Below are 24,017 nucleotides of genomic sequence, written 5' to 3'. Positions count from 1 at the left end.
TTTCAGCGTGGAAAAGAGAATTACTCATTTCATGGCTGTATGTTTTCAATTATATCCATTTTTTTTATTAATGTCCATATATAGTCTCTGGGCAGAGACCAAGGGTGAAAACACAGCAGAGAAAAAACAGACTCACTCAGAATGATTGCCTACCTGGGAGGGGCCCAGTCATGCTTTGTGCAGTCCAGCAGCGTTCCCACGTAAGTCTTGTTCCTCCATGTAACGTTTACCACCAGGACACCTGCCAGTGGGAGAAAAACAAAGTATTATCACAGTCAGAACAATAACTGAGAGAGGTTTTTCCTTTTCTTCTTTTCTTTTTTTTTTTCCTCACTTTTTTTCTTTCCCACAAAGCAAGAGCTTTATTCTCATTCGCTTTCAAACGCTGTGGTCTATACTCTTCCTCTTTTCTGGTTTCAGTGACCTCAAGTTAAAACCACAGGAAAGAGAACAAACGAAAAAGAACGAGAATGTGTGTGTAAATGTGTGTGCATACGTGTGTGTGTGCATGTGCACCTATCAGTGTGTTCAATCAAGATACAGCCGACAGAAGGAAATGGTTTTTGCCATGTCCTGTTGTAAAACGGCAACACTCACCTCTTAATTTTGCTATTATTGCACATAATTGCTTTCGTTTGGCAGCCAGCCAGCATAAACTGAGTACCAGTTACAGTGTTCAAATCAGTAGGCGACTGAGAAGAATCTGCTTTGCTTTGAACAATATGATAATGATGCTTCTATTTATTTGAAATTGCATATATCCAAACACACAAACACACACACAGATGCATTATAAGTTTTGTTCATCAGACAGAGATGTTTATTATTTGCCTTGCCTCTCCTCTGTGCAAAGCATGGGACTAGACATGAAATCTCAATCATGCAGTACAGCTAAGAAGAATCACAGTACAGATATGTAGGAAGAAGACTCCTTTTAAAAAATATACTGTCATTTAATTGCTTCGCCACTTATGGCTTCTTTTAAATGCAAATACACCTGCCCACCTAAAGCTGACTTTGAATTTTGGTGGAAGGGGATGTCATTTAAACGTTTTCAGGCTCCCCTCAGACACTTGTTCACACAGATGATTTATGGCCCTGTGTACAGAGCAGCCAATATAACGACCACCTTACTCCACTGGCCACCACCACCGACAAGCATCAGGTAACAGCTATCTCTTCTCGTCAGAAGGTAACACTGAAGTGGAACAGCAGGCACTATTCTACCCAGTCGAGTGGCACAGTGCAGCCTTTCCGACCCGTAAGAGGCACTGAGGCTGACTCGCAGCCTCGTGACTCGTTTTCCCTTTGCACTGCCCTTATTCTGGCTCTAGCTTTTCCATAGAGGATATAACAATGGCCCTGTGCCAGGCGGCCTGAGCCTGCCTGCCTGCTTGGTCTTACAGGTGTGATCCCTAATTCTGCACAATTAGGAACCACACCGGTAAGGAGGCCGCGAGCGGTGCCCGGTCCCAATGAGGAGCGCTGCGGCCTGGCCTCGTTCCGCAGCCTGGTGCTGTGCTGGCAGACCCGGGCGCATGCCACGAGGGAAGGTCTGTGTATGTAGCACTTGCCAGGGGCAACACAGCTCCCAAAACGGCACCCTCAGCACCCCACCTGGTAGCGCCACCATGCCTCTCTCCCTCAGCACACTTTCCTTTTTCCCCAGCTAGCTCACCTGCTTCCTGTTGTTAAAATGCAATGGGCACTTCAAACAAAATAAAGGTATACCCCTAAATAAGTCTCCGCCTCCCTCAGTATCTGAATTCTTGCCTCTCTCTGTATGTGTGCTATATTTGTAAATGAATTTATGAAAGAGCTGTTACCCATTAGAAAACACATAGTCTGCTACCTGTTATTAGAACAGAAGGCAAAAAAATAAGACGTGGAGCAGGCGTAACAATAAAACCCTGAAATCAATAAACATCTCAGTAATTCTTAGAAGACATTCAAATGACCTTCAAGTGTAAGAAAGTCAATATTTCAAAGCAAACATAAGCAAGTTCCTCCCTTACAGTCAGTTACATTTAGCATCTCATTAATTTTGTTAGTCTTAGTGAAGGTCCCAGTATGTAAATAGGAGGGAAGATTGATCCCCACGCCGTGTTAGAGTAACCATGGTAAGGAATACATTTCCTTTCCCTAATGAACAGCACATAACTCAACCACAGGTAAGATTCTACATAACAGGCAGTAAAAGTAGCTCATTTAATCTTCTAAAATTATCACAGAAATGGGTCAAAAGAATAGAAGTAACGTGGGAGGTAGAACTGACCCCTAAGGCAACATGCAACTGGCAGGCTTATTAGACTAAAGCACGGGGAAATGAAAACGGATATGAGGCAGGTAAGTAGTCTACTCTGTATGCTAGAGGCGTTACCAAAGAGAAAGTATTATTCTTGCTGCACCAGTCAGGGTGTACTGTTACAGGTTTCTTTGATCCAAAATTCTTGTCCTAGCACAGAACTCGAGCACAAAACAAGAGCCTCTGCTGGCACTTCCTTCCAGGTCTCAGAGGCAGTAGACAAATTGTACCACAGCAGTCTTTTGTTCACCTCCAAATAATGCATCTGAGCATACAGAGCAGGAATTCATAGACACACTGGCCATTCTCTTATCTGAGCACGTGTGAGCTCTGCATGTACTGCTCTATCTCATGAGGTAAGCAGTGTATCACATGCAGGATCAAACCTCTCTGGGGCTGCACCAAGTCATAAGAAGTCCCTGTAGTGAGAAACTCCCCAGTACATTACACTGTACGTTACTCTGCAATAATCTTTTAACATTCATTTCCTTAGCATTGTCTGAACAAGACTGAAAATGTAAGGGCAGTCTGACAATCCCACAGGTTTCATACTATCTGAATACAGCAACGTATTTTCACTTGAGAAAAAAAAAAAAAAAAAAAAAGCCCCAAAGGCTTTAACTACTTAAAATAAGCACTACTGAAGAACGGAAGAAGAAATCAGATGTTTGTAATGCAGTGTTATCTAAGGGTATCGGGGCTAAGACTCTAATTTAGGAAACCTGGTCAAAATGTCTAGACCAGTTTTTGTGAGGTAGAATCAAACTATTGTGAATATATGTACGTAATATACAAATGTTTCTTCTACCAAGTAATGTCATCAACTCAGTTTTAACAATTACCAGAGCACAATTAAAAAGATTTGGATTTAATAGAGAGAAACTTATCCCAAAACGGGAGTGTAAATTTCTTGATTTAATTCATTTATTATTCCATGCACAAACTAGTCAACTATTCACTTGCAGTATTCCTGAAATTAGCTGTATTCTCCACAGTCCTCAGTGTGAAATATGTTATATTAAAGTAGCCAAGAATAAGAAATAATCTTTTGAAAATTTCAAAAGTTACTACCAATGCTACTCTTTTATCATCAAGGAGTAGGCACAGTAACTGGTTGACTGATAATGCTCAGGGATTGCTAAATGCAATCTTATATAGGGAAATGGGGTCATGTTACTTAGAAGCTTTACAAATCAATTCCCCTATCAGTCAGTACCTTTTCTGCCAAAATCCATTATTAGCCAAGATAGGATCATACACAACCCTTAATGTAAGGTGACAGTCACACAGAATGTTACCTAGTGTCCACCACTGTCAATGGATGTCCCTCCCTTAAAATCAAGGGGAATCTCAGTAGCCTGTTATGAATAAAAAGGCTTTATGTATTTTGGTATTTTTTTTTCATGTTGGATGTATCTTTATGAGCTTTTTTCTTCACTTATCACATTCATAATCACAACTCAGGTAGCTAGACTCCTGGCAAAAAGTAAGCCAATGCTAGCTGGCAAAAACTAACACATGCGTAGAGGACCACAAAACAATTTTACATAAATATGTGACAATTTTTACTCGGACTTTATTATGGAATGAACGGTCACATGTCACAAAAGTGATTTGTAATAAAATTACTTTCAGAAAGGAAGAAGCACTTTTGAAGCATTCTTTGAATGTGATACATCTTTCCTTTCCCTACCTTTCCTTCTTTTCAATGACCAAACACCAAAAAGCAGCACGGAAATGTCATTGGCTATTTACTATTAATTATGTCATAACAATTTGGAAACAAAGAAACCAATATTATTTTTTTGCTGTTTAAAAAAATAGCCATATTCTTTTACATTTAATCTAACAAATGCAGATGCACTATTTTAATATAGAAAAATAACTATTACAGGAGATATTTAGCACCAAGCCAGGATAGTGTGCATGTTAACTATCTTGATATGGCACCTCTAGCAGCCATGCTAAGCTTGTAAGAATCTACCCAAATCTCCTAAGATACACTCTAGTAGATATTCTTTCACCTAAACAAAAAAGCTTTTGTAACTTCATTTTCTGCAATAAACATAAACCAAGGATTTTTATGCTTTGTATTCAAAGTTCTGAAAATGAGATGATATGGCTAGGAATCAAACTATCCTGTTAATATCTTAAACGCAGGGCACAATTTTTGAAAATACTGGCTTTAGAAAATAAACACGTTCAAAGTCCAATGTAAGTAGACATTAATTAATCAGACTGGAAAGCCTGACTTAACGTTTACAGCATAGGCTGCTTTTGTGTTCAGATCACAGCAACCACTAAAAAATTCTGTTTTAGTTCAAGCTGATTATTTTCCTAGACAACTCAAAGATCAGTGATCTGAAAGGGTGAATGGGTATGTCTTCATTTTTTTTTTTTAAAGGAGCTGTTCCCTCTATTCTTCGTAGAGAATCTGACCCAAAACTACCTTCTAAATTCTGGTGAAATCTGCCCAAGGTCTTTTCTGAACACTTCTGTAACTAATTTACTGAAGATTATCCAGAAGATCTTCCAAAACTAGGAATTTTTTATTATTATTTTTTTTTCAGTTACCAAAAACGACTGAACTACTGTTTAAACCTAAATGAAGACTTGTCCTAAATTCCCATTCGGTTAACAGTTCTGCCTACTGCCTTTACTATGCTATTTATTTTAGACAACTTTTGCTGATGGCAAAGGAAGACCTGCCAAAGTACATGGTGTTTTGTAGTCATCATAAGATTACTTTTTTAAAGTTTAGTATGACACTCTTGCAGCAATATTCTTGTTGTGTACCATGTCTTCAAGTTTGAGATAAAACTCTCAATAATGAGAAGGCATTACATCATCATTTGACATAACATTATAACAAATTCAGTTTCTCCTATTTTTATTATCAGTGAATCCATAAATTTGTTTGTAAGCCAAATTCCATTTGACTTTTGTCCCAGCTTTAATGAGTACAAATAATATAGACATGCATGGGGTAGCCAAACCACAATATATATCCATCAACAGTGAGCACACTACCACCAAGGATTAAACACATTCTATTCTGCATCTGGCACAACAAATTTTTTAATCCCACAAATACCTGTTTGACATCGCTGCTCTAACACCAACTGAAGTATTTCAAGTGCAAAAAGCAGACGGATGAAAATCTATAACCTTAGGATTATCTCAAGCTTTTTTATTACTATTTGTCTAGTAAGAGCAGCATAGCTCATTTGCCTCAAAATATCCACCCCACCGTCATAAATTCCAGATCCACATATACACCTGCAATTCATTCAGGCATGAAAAACACAGAACAATGTTTATATTAGACTTGCAATGCAAATGGCTTATATTTTGCTGATTGCTTCCATCAAGAAAGTAATCTAAAATTAACAGTAAACATTCTATGTATAAAGTCAAGTCTTCTATGTTGAATACTGATCCTGTAGACATACAATTTATTTACTACTTTAATCACACTGTCTAGCACGGCACAAGAACTTAACTGCATCTACAGCAGGTGCACATGTAACAGGCATCAACATCAGCAAGTCTGAGAATGTAATGACTGTCAGGTGGCCTGGAAATGCAAGACTTTTTTTTTTTTTTTTTAAGTGCTGTACTGCTGGGATGGATGTTTGAAAAGTCACTTTAACCACATCCTGTAATCAACCCATCTGGAGCACAGATCTGCAATTAGTCATCCTGGACATTGGACTTTATCTGAACAAATACTGTATAGCAATGAAGATGAGAAGATTGGATAGCATTAAGGAAAAGATGCATAATGAATTACTGTTGGTGCAGTCATAAACCTCTGAGACACTTAGCTGTGGTGTTAATTTAGTACTTTACGAAAGCATAGTAAGCTTAAAGGTTAAAAGGGCTGAAAGGCTAAAAACTGTTATTTTAGATCATGTTGCCCTGCTGGTGGCTAAAGAAGGCTGGTGTTACTCTGGCCACATAAATTACAGCAGCCTCTTCAACAGCATAACAAACTCTGCTCACATCCATGCGACTTCCAGTAAGTTCTGAGTAATGTCAACCTAAATTTGACACATGCTTTATTCAAAGGCATGCCCTTTTCTTCCCTCTTAAGTATGAAGTCATCAGCACAATGTATTTAAGGTTGCAACCACCACCTTAGCTTAAAGAACTGTGTTATACCTTTAATGAGATACAGGCAAAACATATATTCCCTGGACTTGCAGATCTGTCATTTGTATTCAGAAAATAAGCATCAATTACAGAGTGAGTACCTCTTGAAGCCATAGAGTCAGGCCAGCAAGGAGACAACCTTTGCATGCCACCTAATAAAACGTTATTAGTAAGAAGGTTTATCCCAGAGCATACAGAAGAATAAGCATTGAAATAACTGAGTAAGGCCTGTTCCCTCACAAGCCCATGTGCTTAATACACAGAAGAACACACAGCCACTTCCATCACTGTCACATCCCCTGCAGCCTTTGTTCTGAAGTCTGATGAGCTGTATTGATTTGGGAAAATCATTTTGCTTCTTGGAAAACTAGACTCTAGCTTATTCACTGCCATCAATTTCTTTCTCATGAAGACAGTTGGTCAATATTCAGTTGACTGGTCAGCTACAAGAAGCTCTGCTTTCTTTCCTTTTTAGTGCCTCCCTAGTAACGTTATTCTTTTCCAGCTTTATGATAAAAGAAAATAGCACATTAGAAGACTTCTTGCTAGGGGTGACCTGAAATGGTAACGCCTCCGGACAAAGCAATGACCAAAATGCTAAAGAGAGGTTGGCTCTCTAAGACTGGCAACATCTAATCAATAATATTCATTATCAGTAATAACAATAATTATGGCATTCCATTTTTTTTCAGTGTATGTTTCTTCTAAGGACATCCTGCTTAACAAATAGCCAACAAGCAATACCTAAATACAAATGGAGAGCTGAAAGAAAACCAAATGGTCCTAATCAAATACAAGGCTAAATTTTATACTCATTAAAAGAGCAACAGAAGATGCAATGAAAACTGTGTAATACCCTCACAGAGTATGTCAGATTGGGTCTCAAGTGGCTTGTAGGTTTATCCACAACTGAATAGTTCTACTAAAATACAAGCTACTTAGACTGGTGACTTTGAAAACTATGAAGCCACAGAAACCAACATAATTTTCTTCTGTCAAATTTATATGAAAGTGATTAGATTTTGGCAGGACTAGAAAAACTTGTGGATAAATTGCTGTTACACCTCTTGAATGTCAGACCACATATGTGTTTACAGGAAAAAGTGCAATTAATGTTATTATAAACTAACCATAGGTTTCTGACCTCCAGAGTACAACTAAGGATTTGTTTTTATACAAACCTTACCTTTTCTTTGGCCAGTATAACTGAACCACCTCACTGTTCCAGTGAAGCTTGAGAATAAAACTGCAGTCTTACTCTATTTCAGCTGATACTAAAAATCTAAGCTGAAAATCCTTTAACATCTGTGTGTTCCGAGGAAAACCAAATCTGTTTCAGAAATAAAGTATTTTGTTTCTAGCAGATTCTTTTTCTCTTTTACTTCAGTAATCATAACTGTGATTCACATACCCTGACACTAAAAGATGTCACATAGACAATTTTAGAAGAAAGAAATGCTATTCTGTAATCCCGTGAATTTCTCGCTCCCTTCTCAAGGACTGTTATTTCAGCTCCAACGTTGCGGCACTGTGGAACACACAGACATTCTCCTGCCTTCTCATAGAACGAAAGAAGGAAAAAAACACATGCAATCCACTGCCTGTGCTTGTAATGCTAGGACCATATGTCACCTGAGATAAGCAACAGAACACAGGACTTTTCAACTCATCTGTCACACTTGCTTCCTACAGTTTATATTAATTACAGGATCTCTTCAGCTAGTTATTTCTCTCCCAAACTCTTTCACCCTTAAAGCAAGTAAATAGCAAAGCAAAACAAGACTGGAGTGTAGGGCAAATCGTAATTGTTTAAATGAGAAGTAAGACCAAAAAGGGAAAAACATTTCTTCTCACCCTGACAAATGTTCAGGAGTTCCTTTAATAATTATCTGCCCCCTTCCTATTCTTCACATCTCTGACTCCAGACCACAGAAATACTGTTTTCATCAGCAGACAGACTGTTGAGAAGCAGCTGCAGAAATAGGGAAGCTGGTATATATTTATGTGTGCATGCATCAATGCACATGTGTGCATCTATCGCAACACACACACAAAGGAAGCCTTAAAGAGCTTACATTTTTTTTTTTTCTTCCTAACAGGAGTACTAGGACATCTCAATAGAAGTTTGTGTCCCAGCTCTGAACTCTGCTTCTGCAGGAAAAATTCTCTTGGCGAGTAAAAGCCAAACAAATTACAGATGACAAAAGGCACCTATAAAGCACCAAGTGTCTCTGGTGATTAGTCCTCCAGTGCTGTATATCACGATAAAGACCTGCCAGGTGCAAACAGTGGTACAATTATTTATCAAACAGTAGAGCAGCTAATGAAACATTAAGGAATGGGAAAGGGAAGAGAGAGAATTTGTGGGAAAGAAACAGCATGGATAAAGAAACAATTCCAAGCCCAAACCATGAAAATGCTTCCAAATCTGTAGGCTGCAGATACCAGAATTGCAGTAGAGCCAGGCAGACAATTCTGCTCAACCTCAAAGAGCTGCTGCTGATCCATATACCTCACTGGGATTGAGATGCAGAGCCTCTTATAAATTATGACGCTTTATTTAAAGTCAAAGCATTTATTTGCTTTTGTGCCAGCTTTGGATCCTTTTCATCTCCAGCTACCAGGCCCAAGAGAACACATTCCTGTAGCTCTGCTGGCAGCCAGCTGTGGCCTCAGTAAATCATAAAGCCTCCTAACAAGCCATTCTTTACAAAGGCCAACTGCAGTTACTAGACACGATAACTTCTCTATTATTCCACTCACTGGAATTTAAAATAGCAATTTTAAACTGCTGGCTGAAAACACTGAAATCTCCTGACCTGCATTCGACCTGCGCACGTATGCCCGTGTATATGTGTGCCTGCGTTAAGCATTGCTTACTGCACGAAGATTTGTCCTCAGGATAAGTAAGGGAAAAGGGTAAGTAAACACCTGAGGCAGACACACCCAAGACAAAGGGGAAGAAAAAAAGCATTTGGGATTTCTTTCACAGAACTCCCTTAAGATTTCTTGCAGCAGCTAGCAGGAGACAAGTACCTCTTCATTTGTTCAGTTTCTGGGGTTTGCAGAGACATGTTTTATTTTTGTGGAGGCTAATTTCATTAAGACCTTAATATAGTGACACCCTACTGTGAAATTTCACAGTAAAATTTATACAGCTAAAATCAGTGTATATTCAAATATGGGGCATGTATTAGAAGACTGCAAATATAAACAAGAATTCTCTCTCTTCTGCTTCCTTCCCACCCGTGCACCTAAAAGGAATCACTTAACTACATTACGGTGAGGCCCACCATTTCCTCTGTGTAGGAAAAGCAGATAAAACAAACAAACAAACAAACTTTTGAAGTCTGATGCCCTCCTTCATATACAATTCTTACACATTTGCTTCACTTTACGGTTTGGAGTAACATTATTTTAAGGTCTGTTGTTCCTATAGTTAGTGGATAAAAAAAAAAAAAAAACAAACAATGCCTGAAACTCCACCTTCTAGATTTCAAAACTGCAAAACAAATATTATGCATTGCCAAGCTCTTAAAAAAGGATCTCAGAAATGAAGGTGGCTAAATGCTACAATTTTTACGAATCCTTTCCCACAGACTACATTCTTTTTTCCCCCTCTTTTTTTTTTTTTTTTTTTTAATTCCCTTCAAAAACAGCAGGCAGTGCTAAGCTTCCTACTATAAATTTCTTATATTTTACTAGGGAAAAAGAAGACCAGAACATGTACAAGTATTTCAGTAATACACGTAAAACACCAGTTCTTTTTGGTAAACAAGCCTAATGATCTATGACTAATAGCGTTCTCCTTGAGCAGAAGAGACGTAAAAGGGCTTTTGTTAGCATTTACTGAAGCGAAGTAGTCATTTCGCTGGGACAGAACAAAAGTTAGCTACTTATCAACTGACCAGCTTCAATAGATGTCACAGTTCTGCAGAGCAGTTCACCATGATTTTCTTTTCGCTGTTTTAAATTACCTCCCAAGTGGGTAAACTAGTAAAATGTCTAGTTAACCAGTTGACTTCTCCCAGCTGTTCATGAAGCATGTTCTGAAGCAATGCCAAGAGAAGTTACCAGCAAACAGATTTCCCATTAGTGATCAGTACACTTTCTGCTAGGCTTCTCTCATTTTGCCATGGACAATTTTCCTTCAAGTATCCTTCATGCAGCACGTCCCAGTTTCTCCCCTTACTGGTAAGAGCCAGGCTTATTTTTGCTGACCTGCTGTGAACTACGCCTGCTACTACAGCCTCACTTGGCTTTTTTCACGCACTAGATCTGATCGACCTTTGACCTTCTTAGCTTTAGAAACAAAACCATTCAGACATTAAGTACAAGCCCACGTTCCACAAAATGTAAATAAAATCTTAAGAGTTCTAGGAATCCTAATATAATCAGCTAAAATTTCTTTTGGCAATGAAACATCCCTCAAATGAGCATCACAGGCATGCCCTCCCTCATTCAAGTACAACTAATGTGATGACAGAATCACATATTTCAGTATTATTAAACTATTTTCCCATGTCATTAAAAGAAAAAAAGAGGTTGGAATGTCAGACATGACTTAATTCCTTCCCTGGTCAGACAAACAATATCAAGATAAAGCTTGCTTTACTCCAGAATCCACACACAAATTTCTGTATGAATTATTGACTGCACTTTGGCCTCATCCGAAAAAACGCTGGCCCCCAGGGCTGATAAGCTGTGACCCCAGGTGGCACATCCAGCCCCTCACAAGGGGCAGGGACATTATTGCTTTGCACTGAGGACTGCAGCATGAGAGCCAATCCATCAAGCTCCCTGGCAGCTTTTACAGCCTCCTCACATTCGGCCCAAGTCAAACTCCACGGCTCCTATTGTTCACATTATGCTTTTTTTCCCTGCTCTGATGAACTTAGGGCAAGTCCAAGGCTTCAGTGAGAAAGAAAGGCTATTGATAGCTGCCCAGAGTTTATTGACTCTGAGCTGTGCACCAATGGCCCAGAAGCCTTTTCCCTGAAAGTTACACATTCCTAATTGCTAATCATCATCACAATTCTGTACATCAGCAATTAGACACAGATTTGCATGAAAGAAAGGTGTAATTAACATTCAAGCAGATAGTCTCATCATCTTTACACAGTAAAAAAAGATCTCCTAAGATGCACAACAAGAACTATAATCTTTCAGCCTCATAGAGCTTTCATACAAATGCCAGTATGTTCCCTAACATTGCAAGTGTATTAGAAAACCAGTGACCAAAACAGATTTGATTAAAAATATCCCTCGTGGAATCGTGATAAGCTAACTGCAGACAAGCGGGTATGTTTTTCTTTACCCATTCTATAGCATTTTACGATCAGTATCATGTTGTACTCAAAACAGAAAAACTATTTCAGAACTGACTTGGTGTCATTGTTTCTCCCCAGCATTCTCCTGAGGTCTAAAGATCATTTAAATGCAACAATGACAGAGAACAATACTGACTTGTCTTTGAAAACATTCACCCTTAATTGTTACAATTATTTTTAAATAACTATGTATCACTTCAGCTGCATGCATAAATCTTACTACCACCAACAGGCCATTTACACTGTCATAATGTGCCGTCATCACATGTTCAGAAACCCCCTTTTTTTTTTGTCTAAGAACTTCAACATTGCTTAACATGACCGGATTTTACAGCTGGCAGAGTTCCATGCCTTTTTTCCTCTTTATCAGAGTTAAAACTGGAAAGAAGAAAAGGAAAGGGAGGATAAAACAGCTTCCAAAGGACTTGTTTTGATAGGAGTGGAGCTCTTGATCAACTACCAGCAGCCAAATGCAGTGACTCCAGAATTCAATTTCCCTGGATACTGAATAAGCAGAAGGAAGAGACTGTTTCTTCTTTTGAACTTAGCTGCAGCTTTAGATGATTCTGCCATTAAAAAAAAAAAAAAAAAGAAATCCAGCCTTTGGAAAGGCTAATCTCATTTTAAATTACAGAACAGCATTTGATAGACGCATGTAAATATTTCGTTACTTTCTTGTACCAGAATATCACTATTAAGATAGTGAGGGGCACTTCCAATTAAACTGGTTCATCCACGTATTTGTTCATGCACTGACTTCACAATTGGACGGGAACTGGTAAGATATTCAGTTTGAAAGAACAGCAGCTTCCTTCTGCTAAATCCCCTGATACAGCAGCTTGCTCTTTCAGCTGTCATTCAGTCCAGCATGTCTTTTCATACAAAACCAGAGGAGATCAAGTGCAGACTAAAGGCTTGTTTCAAATGAAGGATTCCCCTCCCTCCCTGGATTTCAGCTGAAAGCATATTTACACCCCAAAGAATAAGAAGAACTCGTAATTTGTAGTCCATCAAATAGCGCATTTTCAGATTCTGGTGAAGATTAAGTTTCACAGTTATCTAGGTGGATCCCTGAATAAATAGAGCAGTAAGAGAAGCACAAAGAAGCACTAGTAGTGCTGGAGTAGCATAATAAAAAATAAAATACAGCCAGCCTTTCAATTTATTTATATAACTACTGTGGATCAGTCACAGTATTAGTAACTGAAGTTTTTACCTATATGAAAATTCTCCTATTTCCTTTCTTAAAAATAGTAACAATGCATGCAACATCACATTCCTTGTCCCTACAGGGAAATAAGATGTGGCTGAGAAAAAACTAGCAAAGAAGTGTTAAAAGGTAAGTGCTGTAGCACCCAGAACTGCACTTGCAGTGTAGGTTAAAAAAAAAGGATTCGTGTTTACAGTGCTGTCAATTAGATATCACTCACAGGCACTGCATTCAGCTCCTGATTTTTTATTTTTTTAATGGAAATAAATGTAATGCTATTCTTGTCAACTTACAAAGCTGAGAAGTAATGCTGCTATATTTAATCTAAATGATGTTTTTCATGGATGCTCTGTAGGATGAATGATATCTGATTTAGAAAAATGACAGTGATTTCGCTGAGCTTTCCAAAATCAACACCCATTTTAGTTGAACAAAACAAGAGGCTGCTGAAGTACATTTGTCTCTCTGATGATGTATATTCACTAAGTACAGCCCATAACCCACCTACTCACAGCAGCTTCAGACAGTTAGCCTCACCCACAGCTCCTTGCAATTTAATGAACAGTCATATCCAACAAATCTCTTACCAATAGCCTGACAGTAGTTATTCTTTTAGACTCCAGGCCCAAAAGAGAAATTTGTCATTGCTTAAATAAATTTTACAGATGTAATAGATAAAGGCAATAAAGAAAACAGGGCTTTTATAAAACAAAATTGACAGAGCAGAAAGCTGTTCCTCTAGAATGTGCATTTGTGTGCGCAGGCGTGCTGGGCTTGTGTGTACTGAAGGGAAATAGACAATGAAGGTTAGGAAGCATGAAATGACAGCCTTCTTTGCCTTCCAGGGAACGTAAATTTTATTTGCAGGGTAAAAGCCATGGTTTTCAATCTGCATGCGTGATCAACAGAAATTGATTTCAAGGAGATTTGGGGGTATTTAACTTATTGCTCAGAGATGCAAATTCCATCTTGTACAACCATTATTGTAAAAATAGAGAAAAAAACAGGTGATGTTTCAGGGCTCTGCTTAGACATTTTCATTTTTCAGATGTTCACAGCTCACTAAGCTTTCATTTCAAATAAGGACCTGTCTATACTGAAGCACCCAAATAAAGCTGTATATGTTCCATATGTTTTAACCCAGTGTAAAACTCCTTCTCAATAATACAGCTTAAATGAAAGAAATTCTTGAATATGTTTGCCACTACGTAGCACACCCATGCTAATGTTCCTCCTTAAATGAGGAGGAAAACAGTGTTTAAATGCTTCAGTAAACATGGCAGCAGCACTAATGTGGATGCAGTGCTGAGAAGTTTTTGGAAATGAATAAAAAGATTCCTTGGCTTTGGCATGTGTACTGCGTTTCACAGTGGCTTTCTTAAAATTGTGTACCTCTTTTTTGATACTTCAACACTTATCACAAAACCGATCAGGTAGAAAACTGTTGTTGTTAAATTAAGAAATCACAAACCACAGATTCTTGAGCATAGTATGTCATGTTAATACATTATAGTATGAAAAATCTCTCTTAAGTGCAGCTTTTTCTAACAGAAAACAGATCTATTCTTGAACACAGATGAGCTTCCCCTGTGTCAATAAACACAAATTGACTCTCTTTGAAACACAGAGGAAACTGGTTAATTTCTATCTCAATAAAATTTATGAAGCTATAAAAACTTTGTTGTACAAGCTGTGTGGTTTGTCTCACTTCCTTGTCACAGAAATTAATGAGGAGAATTCTTCCCTTCTCTCAGAATCTTCACTCTGTTTCACAGGCTTGCACTGGAAAGGGCACCTTACAGTGATCAAGAGACCCTGGAGTACAATTCTACTTTCCAGTCCTCACCTCAATTTCTTTCTAGAATTTGGCACTGAACATTTTCATTTCCCATCTTTGTGATGACAATATTTGTGAACTTGATTGCCACTATATTGTGAATTGTGCTTAGTTATACAGTCTGACCGACACAAAAAGAAATGGCATGTGTGAACTAGGTAAACATCACCAGAACGAACTAGTACAACCCTTAATCCTATTTATGATACTGAAAAAGTCAGCTAATTTGTCCTGCAACCCCTGAATAAGATCAAAAGGTGGGGAAAATTGTACTGTCTGAAAATACGTGCCTGTAAGAACGGGAACAAAGAAGTCCGATAAAGATTTTATGTATAATATTTAGTCAGATTAAGTACAGCTCTTCACTACATGTTTTATTGTCATTTGTCTCCTCTCTGACCACATGAAGAAAGCTGCTTTTGACAGGCCACAAAAGCAAGGCTTCTGGGAATATTTTGTTCTCTCTCTTCAAATCCTCTGATGCATTAATTTCCTGACCTCTCTCCTAATACAAAACTACAGCTCACTCTTTACACAATCATCTTTGTCAGAATAACTTCTGTTCAGACAGCAGCTAATCCACCGAAGTTAATGGCTTCTGTCAGGAAGGAAGCAAATGAAATGATGCTATCGCTACACTACATGGATAAATCTACATACCTCAGGTGGACCTCTCCTTTTGTCAGCAGCACCATGTACCAAACACAAATGCACTCTAGCTCTCTCGGTCCCAACATGTGAATGCGGTTCCATTAGCCAATGCATTTTTTTGTGGTGAGATTAAACCACTGGAGATTGTGGGCCTCACTGGGGTGGGAGACAACTGTATGAAAGGACTTCTCCCTTACTCTTGGTCCTCCACACTGAAGATGACCATCTGAAGCCACAAAGAAATCGTCAAAACCAATACTGTCTTCCCCCTTCCTTCAGTACTTGCTGTGTAATGTTCACAAAGAGATTAAGGGAGCTTAGAGGGAAGGACGGAGTGGAATCACGCAGAACCAGGAACAGAAGACAACAGCACTGACAGAGTGCCACCAGGAAGAAGGTCAGCCCTCCGTATACCTCCACCCACCGTTCCCAGTAATGGGCTACCTCTCTGAACTGCAGACAACCAAATGCACTAACAACAGATGTCACAACAAGAAGTTTGCAACGCTTCGGGAAGGTGTGAAAGGAATGACAGTTGGCTGCCTTTCGCATTGCTTCAGCAGAAGCCCCCCTCCTCACCCTGAAGGCAGCTGAGGCTGTGGCACCATTTCCTCACAGGTTCGCTGTGTTCAGAGGTCCTAACAATGATCCTTTGCATACCTCAGTCAGACAGCTACATGGATTGTGAAGGCTAGTTTTCCTCCTCATGGTCACTCTTCTGACAGAGACAGAAAAGACAACTACAGATTAAGGTAAAACCATGCATATACGGTAACTGCTGAAGGCACACAAGAACACTGAGATACTTCTGCCTCTTTTGGGGAACTTAACAAAAGTAAGACTTTTGCCCATTACTGAGCAGTTGTTTTCTCCTGGAAGACTTTTCCTGCTCTGGCTGAAGAGCCTCTCCAAAAGTAATTTTGAGAAAGAAATGTTAAAATGACCTATGAAAAAGCCACAGGAGAGGGACAACTTGCTTTTGAAACAAAGATCAACAGTGGAGATAGAGGACTGCAGATTTAGTAACAGGAAATGATATGCTCTTCTCACCAAAGACCCAAAACCACCTAAAATACGTACCAAACTACTCAATCAGAAGTGTAACTAGATTTTTAATGAATGTCCATGGAAAACATCTGTAGAGGATTTGCAAAATGCCTTTTTCTCTTCACCATATGACAGTCCAGACACCGTTTGCATCTTTTTAAGGAAGCATCCTCATTTTCTTTGCAGAGGCTGATGCACTATATACATAGTCAAAAACATCCTCTTTTAGTAGGAAATCCCTTGGGGACAGGCAGATGTAAGGCTGCTTGGTGAACTGAATCAGACTTCAAGGGAAAAAGGCTTGAGGACACAGAAGAACTGCTGCAAAGGAAACCCACAACCTCAGCTTTTTGTGGTCTCTTCCCAGCTAACAGGATTGGTAGGCTGGTAGAAAACTGCTGCCTTTATCCTTTCATTTGTGAGAAGGGTGAGAAGATTTTGAAAGCTGAAGGAAAGGGATACCATGAAAAAACCTCTTAGGCAAAGACTCTCTGTTGCAAAGCAGCCCCATTCTAACTTCCCTTCAGTTTTGCAAATTCTTTTTAATTTATGCTTCTTTCCTCTGAAAATGTCTTTCCCCCTCTTCATAAAACTACTTAGTGACAGAGAAATATTTCTGAGAACACAAAAATCTGATTTTGGTCCATCGAAATTTACCGCGAAATTTACTGCAAAATTTACCAAAGAGTTTATAAAGACTATTAATACAGACTTATTATTATTATTATTATTATTATTATTATTATTATAGGGTCCTGAAGGCATATCAGAATCAAATCTTGAAGCAACCTGTTTTTCCTCAAACAATAATACACTGATTGACTGTTCCTTATGCTAAGTTTCTGTTGTTCTGAAAAGAAACTTCTCAACCAATGGAGAAACTCAGGAGAACCTTAAACTTCATAAAATCTCAAGGATAAAAAAAAAAAAAAAAAAAGGCAGGTATCTCAGAAAGTCAGAAAGACACATGAAAGAAAGACTAGTGACTTCACAGCCTCTTCAGGTTTTCTAAGGTACAAAAAAGGAAGCTTGTTTCCAGGTTTGTCTACAGGTTAGGCCATAAACACATCCACTTAAATGGACAATTCCCATGGCTGTATCTAATAATCTTAAAGACAGTGCAAGGGAGGCATTTAGGAAGACCCCAAATGAATGATGAACAGAAGGGAATGTTGTTTGGTAAAGCTCGCTATGAAGTCTCTTTCTCTGGCTTATAAAGTCATTCATGGGGAAAACACCACAAAAACAGGAAATCTTAAATACTGTCCTGAGAGGTGACAGGAAATAATGGAATGAATGAGAAGAGTAGGAAGACTACGAGTGAAAGTCTGTCTTTTTATGGCTGGCTGCCAACTCTATTACGGACACCATAAATAAAATATACCTGGCCATATCTTTGAGACCTTGAAGATATGTTTTTCTCCTCTCCAACTAAAATTCAACATACAACCAATAACCCTCAAAAGAAACAAACAACACAATGCTAACACATATTTAGTGCTGGAAAAATATTCTATTGAAAACAGTTTGAAAAACTGAAGGAGACGAGCAGTATATCTTTATTACTCTCCAAATTGAAACCAACAGCTGCCCTCACAGAAGGAAGATTAGTGTTATTTATGCACCTCACTCAGAATCAATGGTACTCTTGGATCTCAATAAGCTGTATTATGTCTCTAACACTTCTTTCCACCATTCTTCATCAGACAACTCTAAAAGATTGTTACAGCAAAGCAAAGGTTACTGGAGAAGTGTCCTTTGAAATTATGAGATATTTACAAGCTTCATATTGGTATGAAGAATGTAATTTTAAGCCAGGCACAGAGGTAACATTCCAGTCAAGAACAACTCCACAGTCTCTTTTTTTTTTTTTTCCCTTCGGCTGTATAGATTCAACAGTTGGCCTCTTCATTACTAGGCTGTCCAAAGGAGAGTCGTTCTCTGTTCCATATTTGGTCCTCATGAGCCCTTGATTAATAACTGACTGCTATAATTTATATATAGCCCTGGTTTAGGCAGCATAATTTCCTTTTTACTGACATTTTAAAATATTTCACTAAATGCTGTTCAACTAATTTTAAAAAATAAAGGTGACACTCCATGTCCTAATTTCCTAGAAAATTCCTGTGTGACAAATAAAAAAAAAAAAAAACAACTATAAACTATCTTGCTCTAAGAAATACAGAACTATAGAGCTGAGGGGATCTCAAGAAGTCCAGTTCGCCCACCTAGTTGGTTCTTGACCGGTATCAGACTCTCTCCTGAGAAATGTTTTTGCAGTTTTTTTTCCTCTAACAGCAGGTTTCACAAGCCACCAGACAAGCTATTCCAAAGCCTCATTATCCCTCCTGTTAGAAATGCTTCTCTAATGTCTGACTTGAGTATCTCTTGCCACAATTTAAGGTCAGTATTTCCTGTCCTTTCTGCCATGGTCACAAAGAACAGAGCAACCTGTGGTACACCACCTATCTCAGATCTCAGCTGTCTCAATATTCCCCTTCCCTCAACCTCCAATCAAAACAACAAAAAAATAGCAAACAAACAAAACAAAACCCTGAATTAATTTATTTTCACATTGAACATTTCACCATTATGATGTATTTTCCTACCTAAAATGTCTTTTGACTTCTTTGGACAATATTTGAGTATAAACAGATTTAGGGGCAAAATGGAAACTAATTAAATCCTGTGGTTAGGAATATAACACTATTAACTAATCTATTTCCACCAAATCTGTATTTCCAACAAAAACACACTGTAGCTGGCCTGAACTTTCTGTTGTAAACACCTTATACTACAGCAACAATTAGTTAACGCATATTTTTCAAAAAGTTTTTCAAGGAATGGGTTTAGAGGGGAGGTTTTTTTTAAAAAAGACCAAAGAAAAAAAACTATTGCACAGCCTTTTTTTCTTCTTCTTCTTTTCTTTTGCACTGCTTAGAACAGAAACCTCTTGTGAGGTCTTCTAAAATAACAATTCAGCAAAAAGTGAATGCTGAAGCCACTGAGTCAGCCCTTATAAGCCCTTTTTTCAAAAAGGCAGCTTTCAATGAGTCCATTTTAAATGTTCCCCCCCCCGCCCCCAAGTTATTCTTATATAAAAACTTTCCCTCCCAACCCTTTCTCTCTGGAAATTTGGTAACCATAGTTTCTGTATCCTGCTGAGACTTGATATGTAGAGCTGTATTCTACCTGCTATTAAGCTCCTGATAGCAGTGTTTCTGTTGCAATTTATGAGAAATGTCAGTTGAAGGCAGAGAGTATTGTACACACTATATTTTCCCAGCTGGATACCTCCGTGAGCAGAAAGCAAAAACATGAATACACATGCTCCATACGTTTGGGATGGGGAGGGGAGAGACTGCAGTGAATAAAGGCTGCAGGTTAGGTGTGATGTTGGGTGGTCTGAAACTGGTGGAAGATGAACGTGTAAATAGGAGGCTACCTCTAACAACATCAGGAAACACAGAGGTTCTTGGTGCAGTTGTTAATGCTATATCACCGATAGGGAGGTCACTCTGGAGATTGCTCAGATGCCTCCTTCCCTTACACAAACTGAATCGTTGGATTTTGAACGTAGTGACATTCCTGTTTGTTTCTCTCACCAAGGCCTGCAGCTTCTTGTTTAATGTTTAGCACAAAGACCTTTTAATCCTGAACACTGCTTAGCCATTTCAGCAGTACTATATCTGAGGGTATTTTGTTTTCTTTCTTTTGTTTTTCAGTAGAATGAGAACCAAGTCACCAAACACAGGAAATAAAATCATGTCTTAACTTGCTCTTCAGAGCTCTTCAGGATCAGTTTGCTTACTTCAATGATAGTGATATAGCAATACACTCAGTGGTGAAAATATCTGAGCCTTTCCTGGATAACAAGGACAGCAGCTTTCATGTTTCTTCATCGCACAGACAGCTAAAGGTAATGGACCTTACCAGAGAGAGGAATCAAAGTCCAATTCAGCACAGAGTGAATGGGAATTAAAGCAAAATGCTGGCTCTGTCTTCTGAAACCACCACAGGGCCATAACACTTTCTACACCAGAAAGCATTGAAGATTACAGATGAAAGTATTCACTGAAGATTACTACTCTGCAAGAACTGCCTCCCTGGAGATCACAGTTTTGTGGCCAAGATTTTCTCTCCAGAGAGTACAGTATTGAAATGAAAGTGTTCAGGCAAATAACATAACAAATCCCCTAGTTTATGCCTCCACAGTCCACACTATTCAGAAACATTCACCTGTCGATGAAGAACTACTCCAGATTTAAAAGTTCCCAGTAAAGAAGACAATGATTGTTACAGCAGCAAAATGATTCGTTATGGAACATGCGTTGCTCCCATAGCATGTGTCTTTCCAAAAGTTACCAACTCTTGCCACTACTAACTGGCTTCCGAATTTGCAATTAAACTTTGTCATCCCCCAAATCACCTCCTCTATTAGAAGACTGGAACTGAAAATCCCAAACCCACTAAAGTTAAACTGCTCACAGTCAAACTGAGGATAGAGCCAATTACCATTTAAATAACAACATGAAACTCTTTGAAGAAAAGCGCTTTTGATCTCCAAGTTTCAAATGCTGAACAGTTTGAATCTGAGTTCTTTAAATTTCCAGGGAAAAAGCTAAAAAAAAAAAGGGACTCTGACCCAGGCTGTCATTCATGTACTTAAATCCCTAACATTTTTTACTGTTAAATGTAGCTGTCTTGGCATGTAATTAGTGGCAATATCATAATCAATATCATGGTTATTAAATGCTTAAGTAACTTTTCTTTCAGGTCATTCTAGTGTGAGGGAACAGGGAGTAGCAAAAAGTGAAAGGAAGACAGGCCAAGAGTGAAATGCGGGTTGTATTTTTCATCTTTCTCCTTATGGAATGATAAATTTCAAATTTCCAAGTATTCATCAAATCACACTTTGCTGTTAATACATATTTTGCAAATTTGAATGCCTTGTTAATTTGAAATTCAAAATAGTGCAAGGTCAAACGGCATTAAAAATCTCATTTGGGCAGAATGACGAATGCTGTTCCTTTTGAGTGGCAGAGTCAAACAAAACTGTATTGAACTGCAGTTCAAATTTCTGTTATTTTTTAATGCTTGCTCTGGAGAGCTCGGAAGGAATGATGCTTTAAAAAGTGCTTTAGCCTTTGACAGCCTATGGAGTTTGCTGATGTCACACTTCCTAATTGACACAACACAGGGTCTGCACAGCACATTGCTGCAACATTTGTTTTACAAGCACACATTTCACAGGAAACCAATGATTAATTTCCCAAAGACTTACGGGCATACATTTCCAAAAAGGGAAAAAATAAAACTGTTACATATCCACACAAATCAAAATTCACAGAATCATGGCAGCTAGCCAGAGAAACTACTCCAGGTCTGCTCTCCCATCTGCTTGGTCTGTTAACTATCAGAGAATAAAATCAAATTGCTCCTTCTGCAACCAATTCTGAGAAACTCCTTAAAAAAAAAAAAAATCCATGATGCAACTTCAGTAATGCAGAATGCCTTACAATGATCAATAAACGCCCTAGCACAGTGCAATGTAGACAAAACAGCTCAGAAATAAATTCACTCCCCAACCATGGAAGAGGTGCTGCAGCAAGCTGTCATCGCTGATAACAAAAAGACCTCTCTTGATCCCTGCAGCAGACTGAGCCCTCCAGCAGATGAGCTCAGCCAAATCTCGATGTAGTGGGAGATGTTACCTGCTCTTGCATATCTGCCCCAACCGTTTGCTTGAGGCTACAGCCCTTGGAGCAGGAAGGGTAGAAACAAATGCACGCCAGATCCTTGGTCACTTCCAATCACATTATTAAAGTAAAATGAAACTGGCACTGACTTATGCAGGTTTGTGAACTTGCTGGCACTGGGAAGCATACGGAATCCGTGCTGTTGCTTCTCCTAAATGGGAGGTAACCTACACAGATCAACAGGCTGCGCAGCTGAGGCTGATAATACCTTCAGCTATTTGTCTGCTGTAGCCATGACAAGTAATTCTCAGTTTATTGCAGTGTACCCTGTCAAAATCATTATTTTTTCTTTTAATCTATAAATTAAAAGCCCATAGACTTGCATAGCTTTTCTATGTCTACCATTGCAATGGTTTACAGTAATTAATATACTACAGGTTTCTACTTCACAGATTAAAAAATAATTTGACTAGGAGCACTTTCAACAGCTGCCCATAAATCAGCCTGCTCTGCTTGTAAAGTTCAACTCAAGAGTTATTGTGTCTATTGTGCATCTTAAGGTTCAAAGAAAGATTATTCATGCATTCATTCATAGCCAAGAATGTATCCCAGCAATGAAATTTACCCTTCAAAGCTGACCCAAGCTTAACCACCAGGCTGACTAAATAATTTAATTGCACAATGATACGCTATATCCCTTTTCTGAAGATTGTGTTTTTGGTGAATCAAGCTAGGTTTACACCAGTGGTATGTTAATGGCACAAATTCGAAAAGTGTAAGCAGCTGCTGTCCACAAACATTGCCAAAATGAATAATAGGAATGCAAACAAATCTCCTGGTATACAGTTAGGTTTTTAAAAGTATTTAAAAATTGTAGGGTTACAAAATTGCTTCTGTGGAAGAAAGAGGCAGAAAATAGATGAAAGCAAAGCTGTTATTTACAGACAGCCCCTAATAACTGAGTAACATTGCCAGTATAAGAACATTAATTCTGTCACCTACTTTTCATACCCACCAATTTATTTTCCTTTCTATGTGGGATTTCTGTGACTAGATGTAATCACAAAAAGAACAGTGAGTGTTCTTGTAACATACAAAAAAGTCAGAGGAGTCCCGGAGCAACTTTCAAGAGAAGCTGTCTGGTTCAGCTAATTCAGTAAACATTCCAGCCCTTCCTAGCTACAACAAGCCAATGCGGCTAGACTGAAGATTAAGCAGAAGGATAACAATTACATTGTGTGCTACTGCCAGCGATGCAAAGACTCTAAATCTCCTTGAAGCTGAAAGCAAATTAGCAGCTTTGCCTGCATCAAGCTGTCTGTCCAAATGGAGGTTGGTTTTCACAACAGTATTACTAACTGTGCCCCTTGAAGACAACTCTTTGGGGATACAAAAACATTTTCTCTAAGTTATTTCTTGTCAATTCCTTGTCTAGACCAACAGAACCATTTGTAACCTGATCACCACCTACAGTCTTGAAGCAAAACCCCTGAGGAGTCCCTCTCCCTCTATATTTTTACTCATTTTGTAAGTAACTTGACTGGACAGAATCAAGATAAAAGCAAAGAAATTGACTTAGTCTTATGGTTCCTGTTTCATAAAAACGCACCACCAATTGGTAAATCTGAACTTCTACAGCGTCTCTGGTCAGCACGAAGCTGTACCTTACAACAACATGGAGGTTGAGGCCTCCAAAACTTCATGTTCTGGAGAAGGAAAAACTCAAAGAAACGAATCTGAACAACTTTTGGGACACACACAGATAAAGTCTAGGAGACTACTT

At 38.6% G+C, this 24,017-nt stretch overlaps 1 protein-coding gene across 9 annotated transcripts in view; it reads right to left on the bottom strand.

Moving 5' to 3' along the window:
• Nucleotides 1-24,017, bottom strand: part of ZNF608 (zinc finger protein 608) — a gene marked incomplete at its 3' end in the record, with an annotated part of 110,685 nt that overhangs the window by 34,963 nt on the left and 51,705 nt on the right. For all 9 annotated transcript variants that reach the window (XM_080574887.1, XM_080574883.1, XM_080574884.1 and 6 more), the window contains one exon: nucleotides 154-241. In XM_080574887.1, the coding sequence (XP_080431013.1) occupies nucleotides 154-241 (88 nt within the window). The remainder of the gene's footprint in view (nucleotides 1-153; nucleotides 242-24,017) is intronic.

This window comes from Anser brachyrhynchus, assembly GCF_964034855.1.
Source record: "Anser brachyrhynchus genome assembly, chromosome: Z".
Classification (NCBI taxonomy): domain Eukaryota; kingdom Metazoa; phylum Chordata; class Aves; order Anseriformes; family Anatidae; genus Anser; species Anser brachyrhynchus.
Note: the sequence above shows the minus strand (reverse complement) of the source record. Positions and strands in the feature narration are given on the sequence as shown.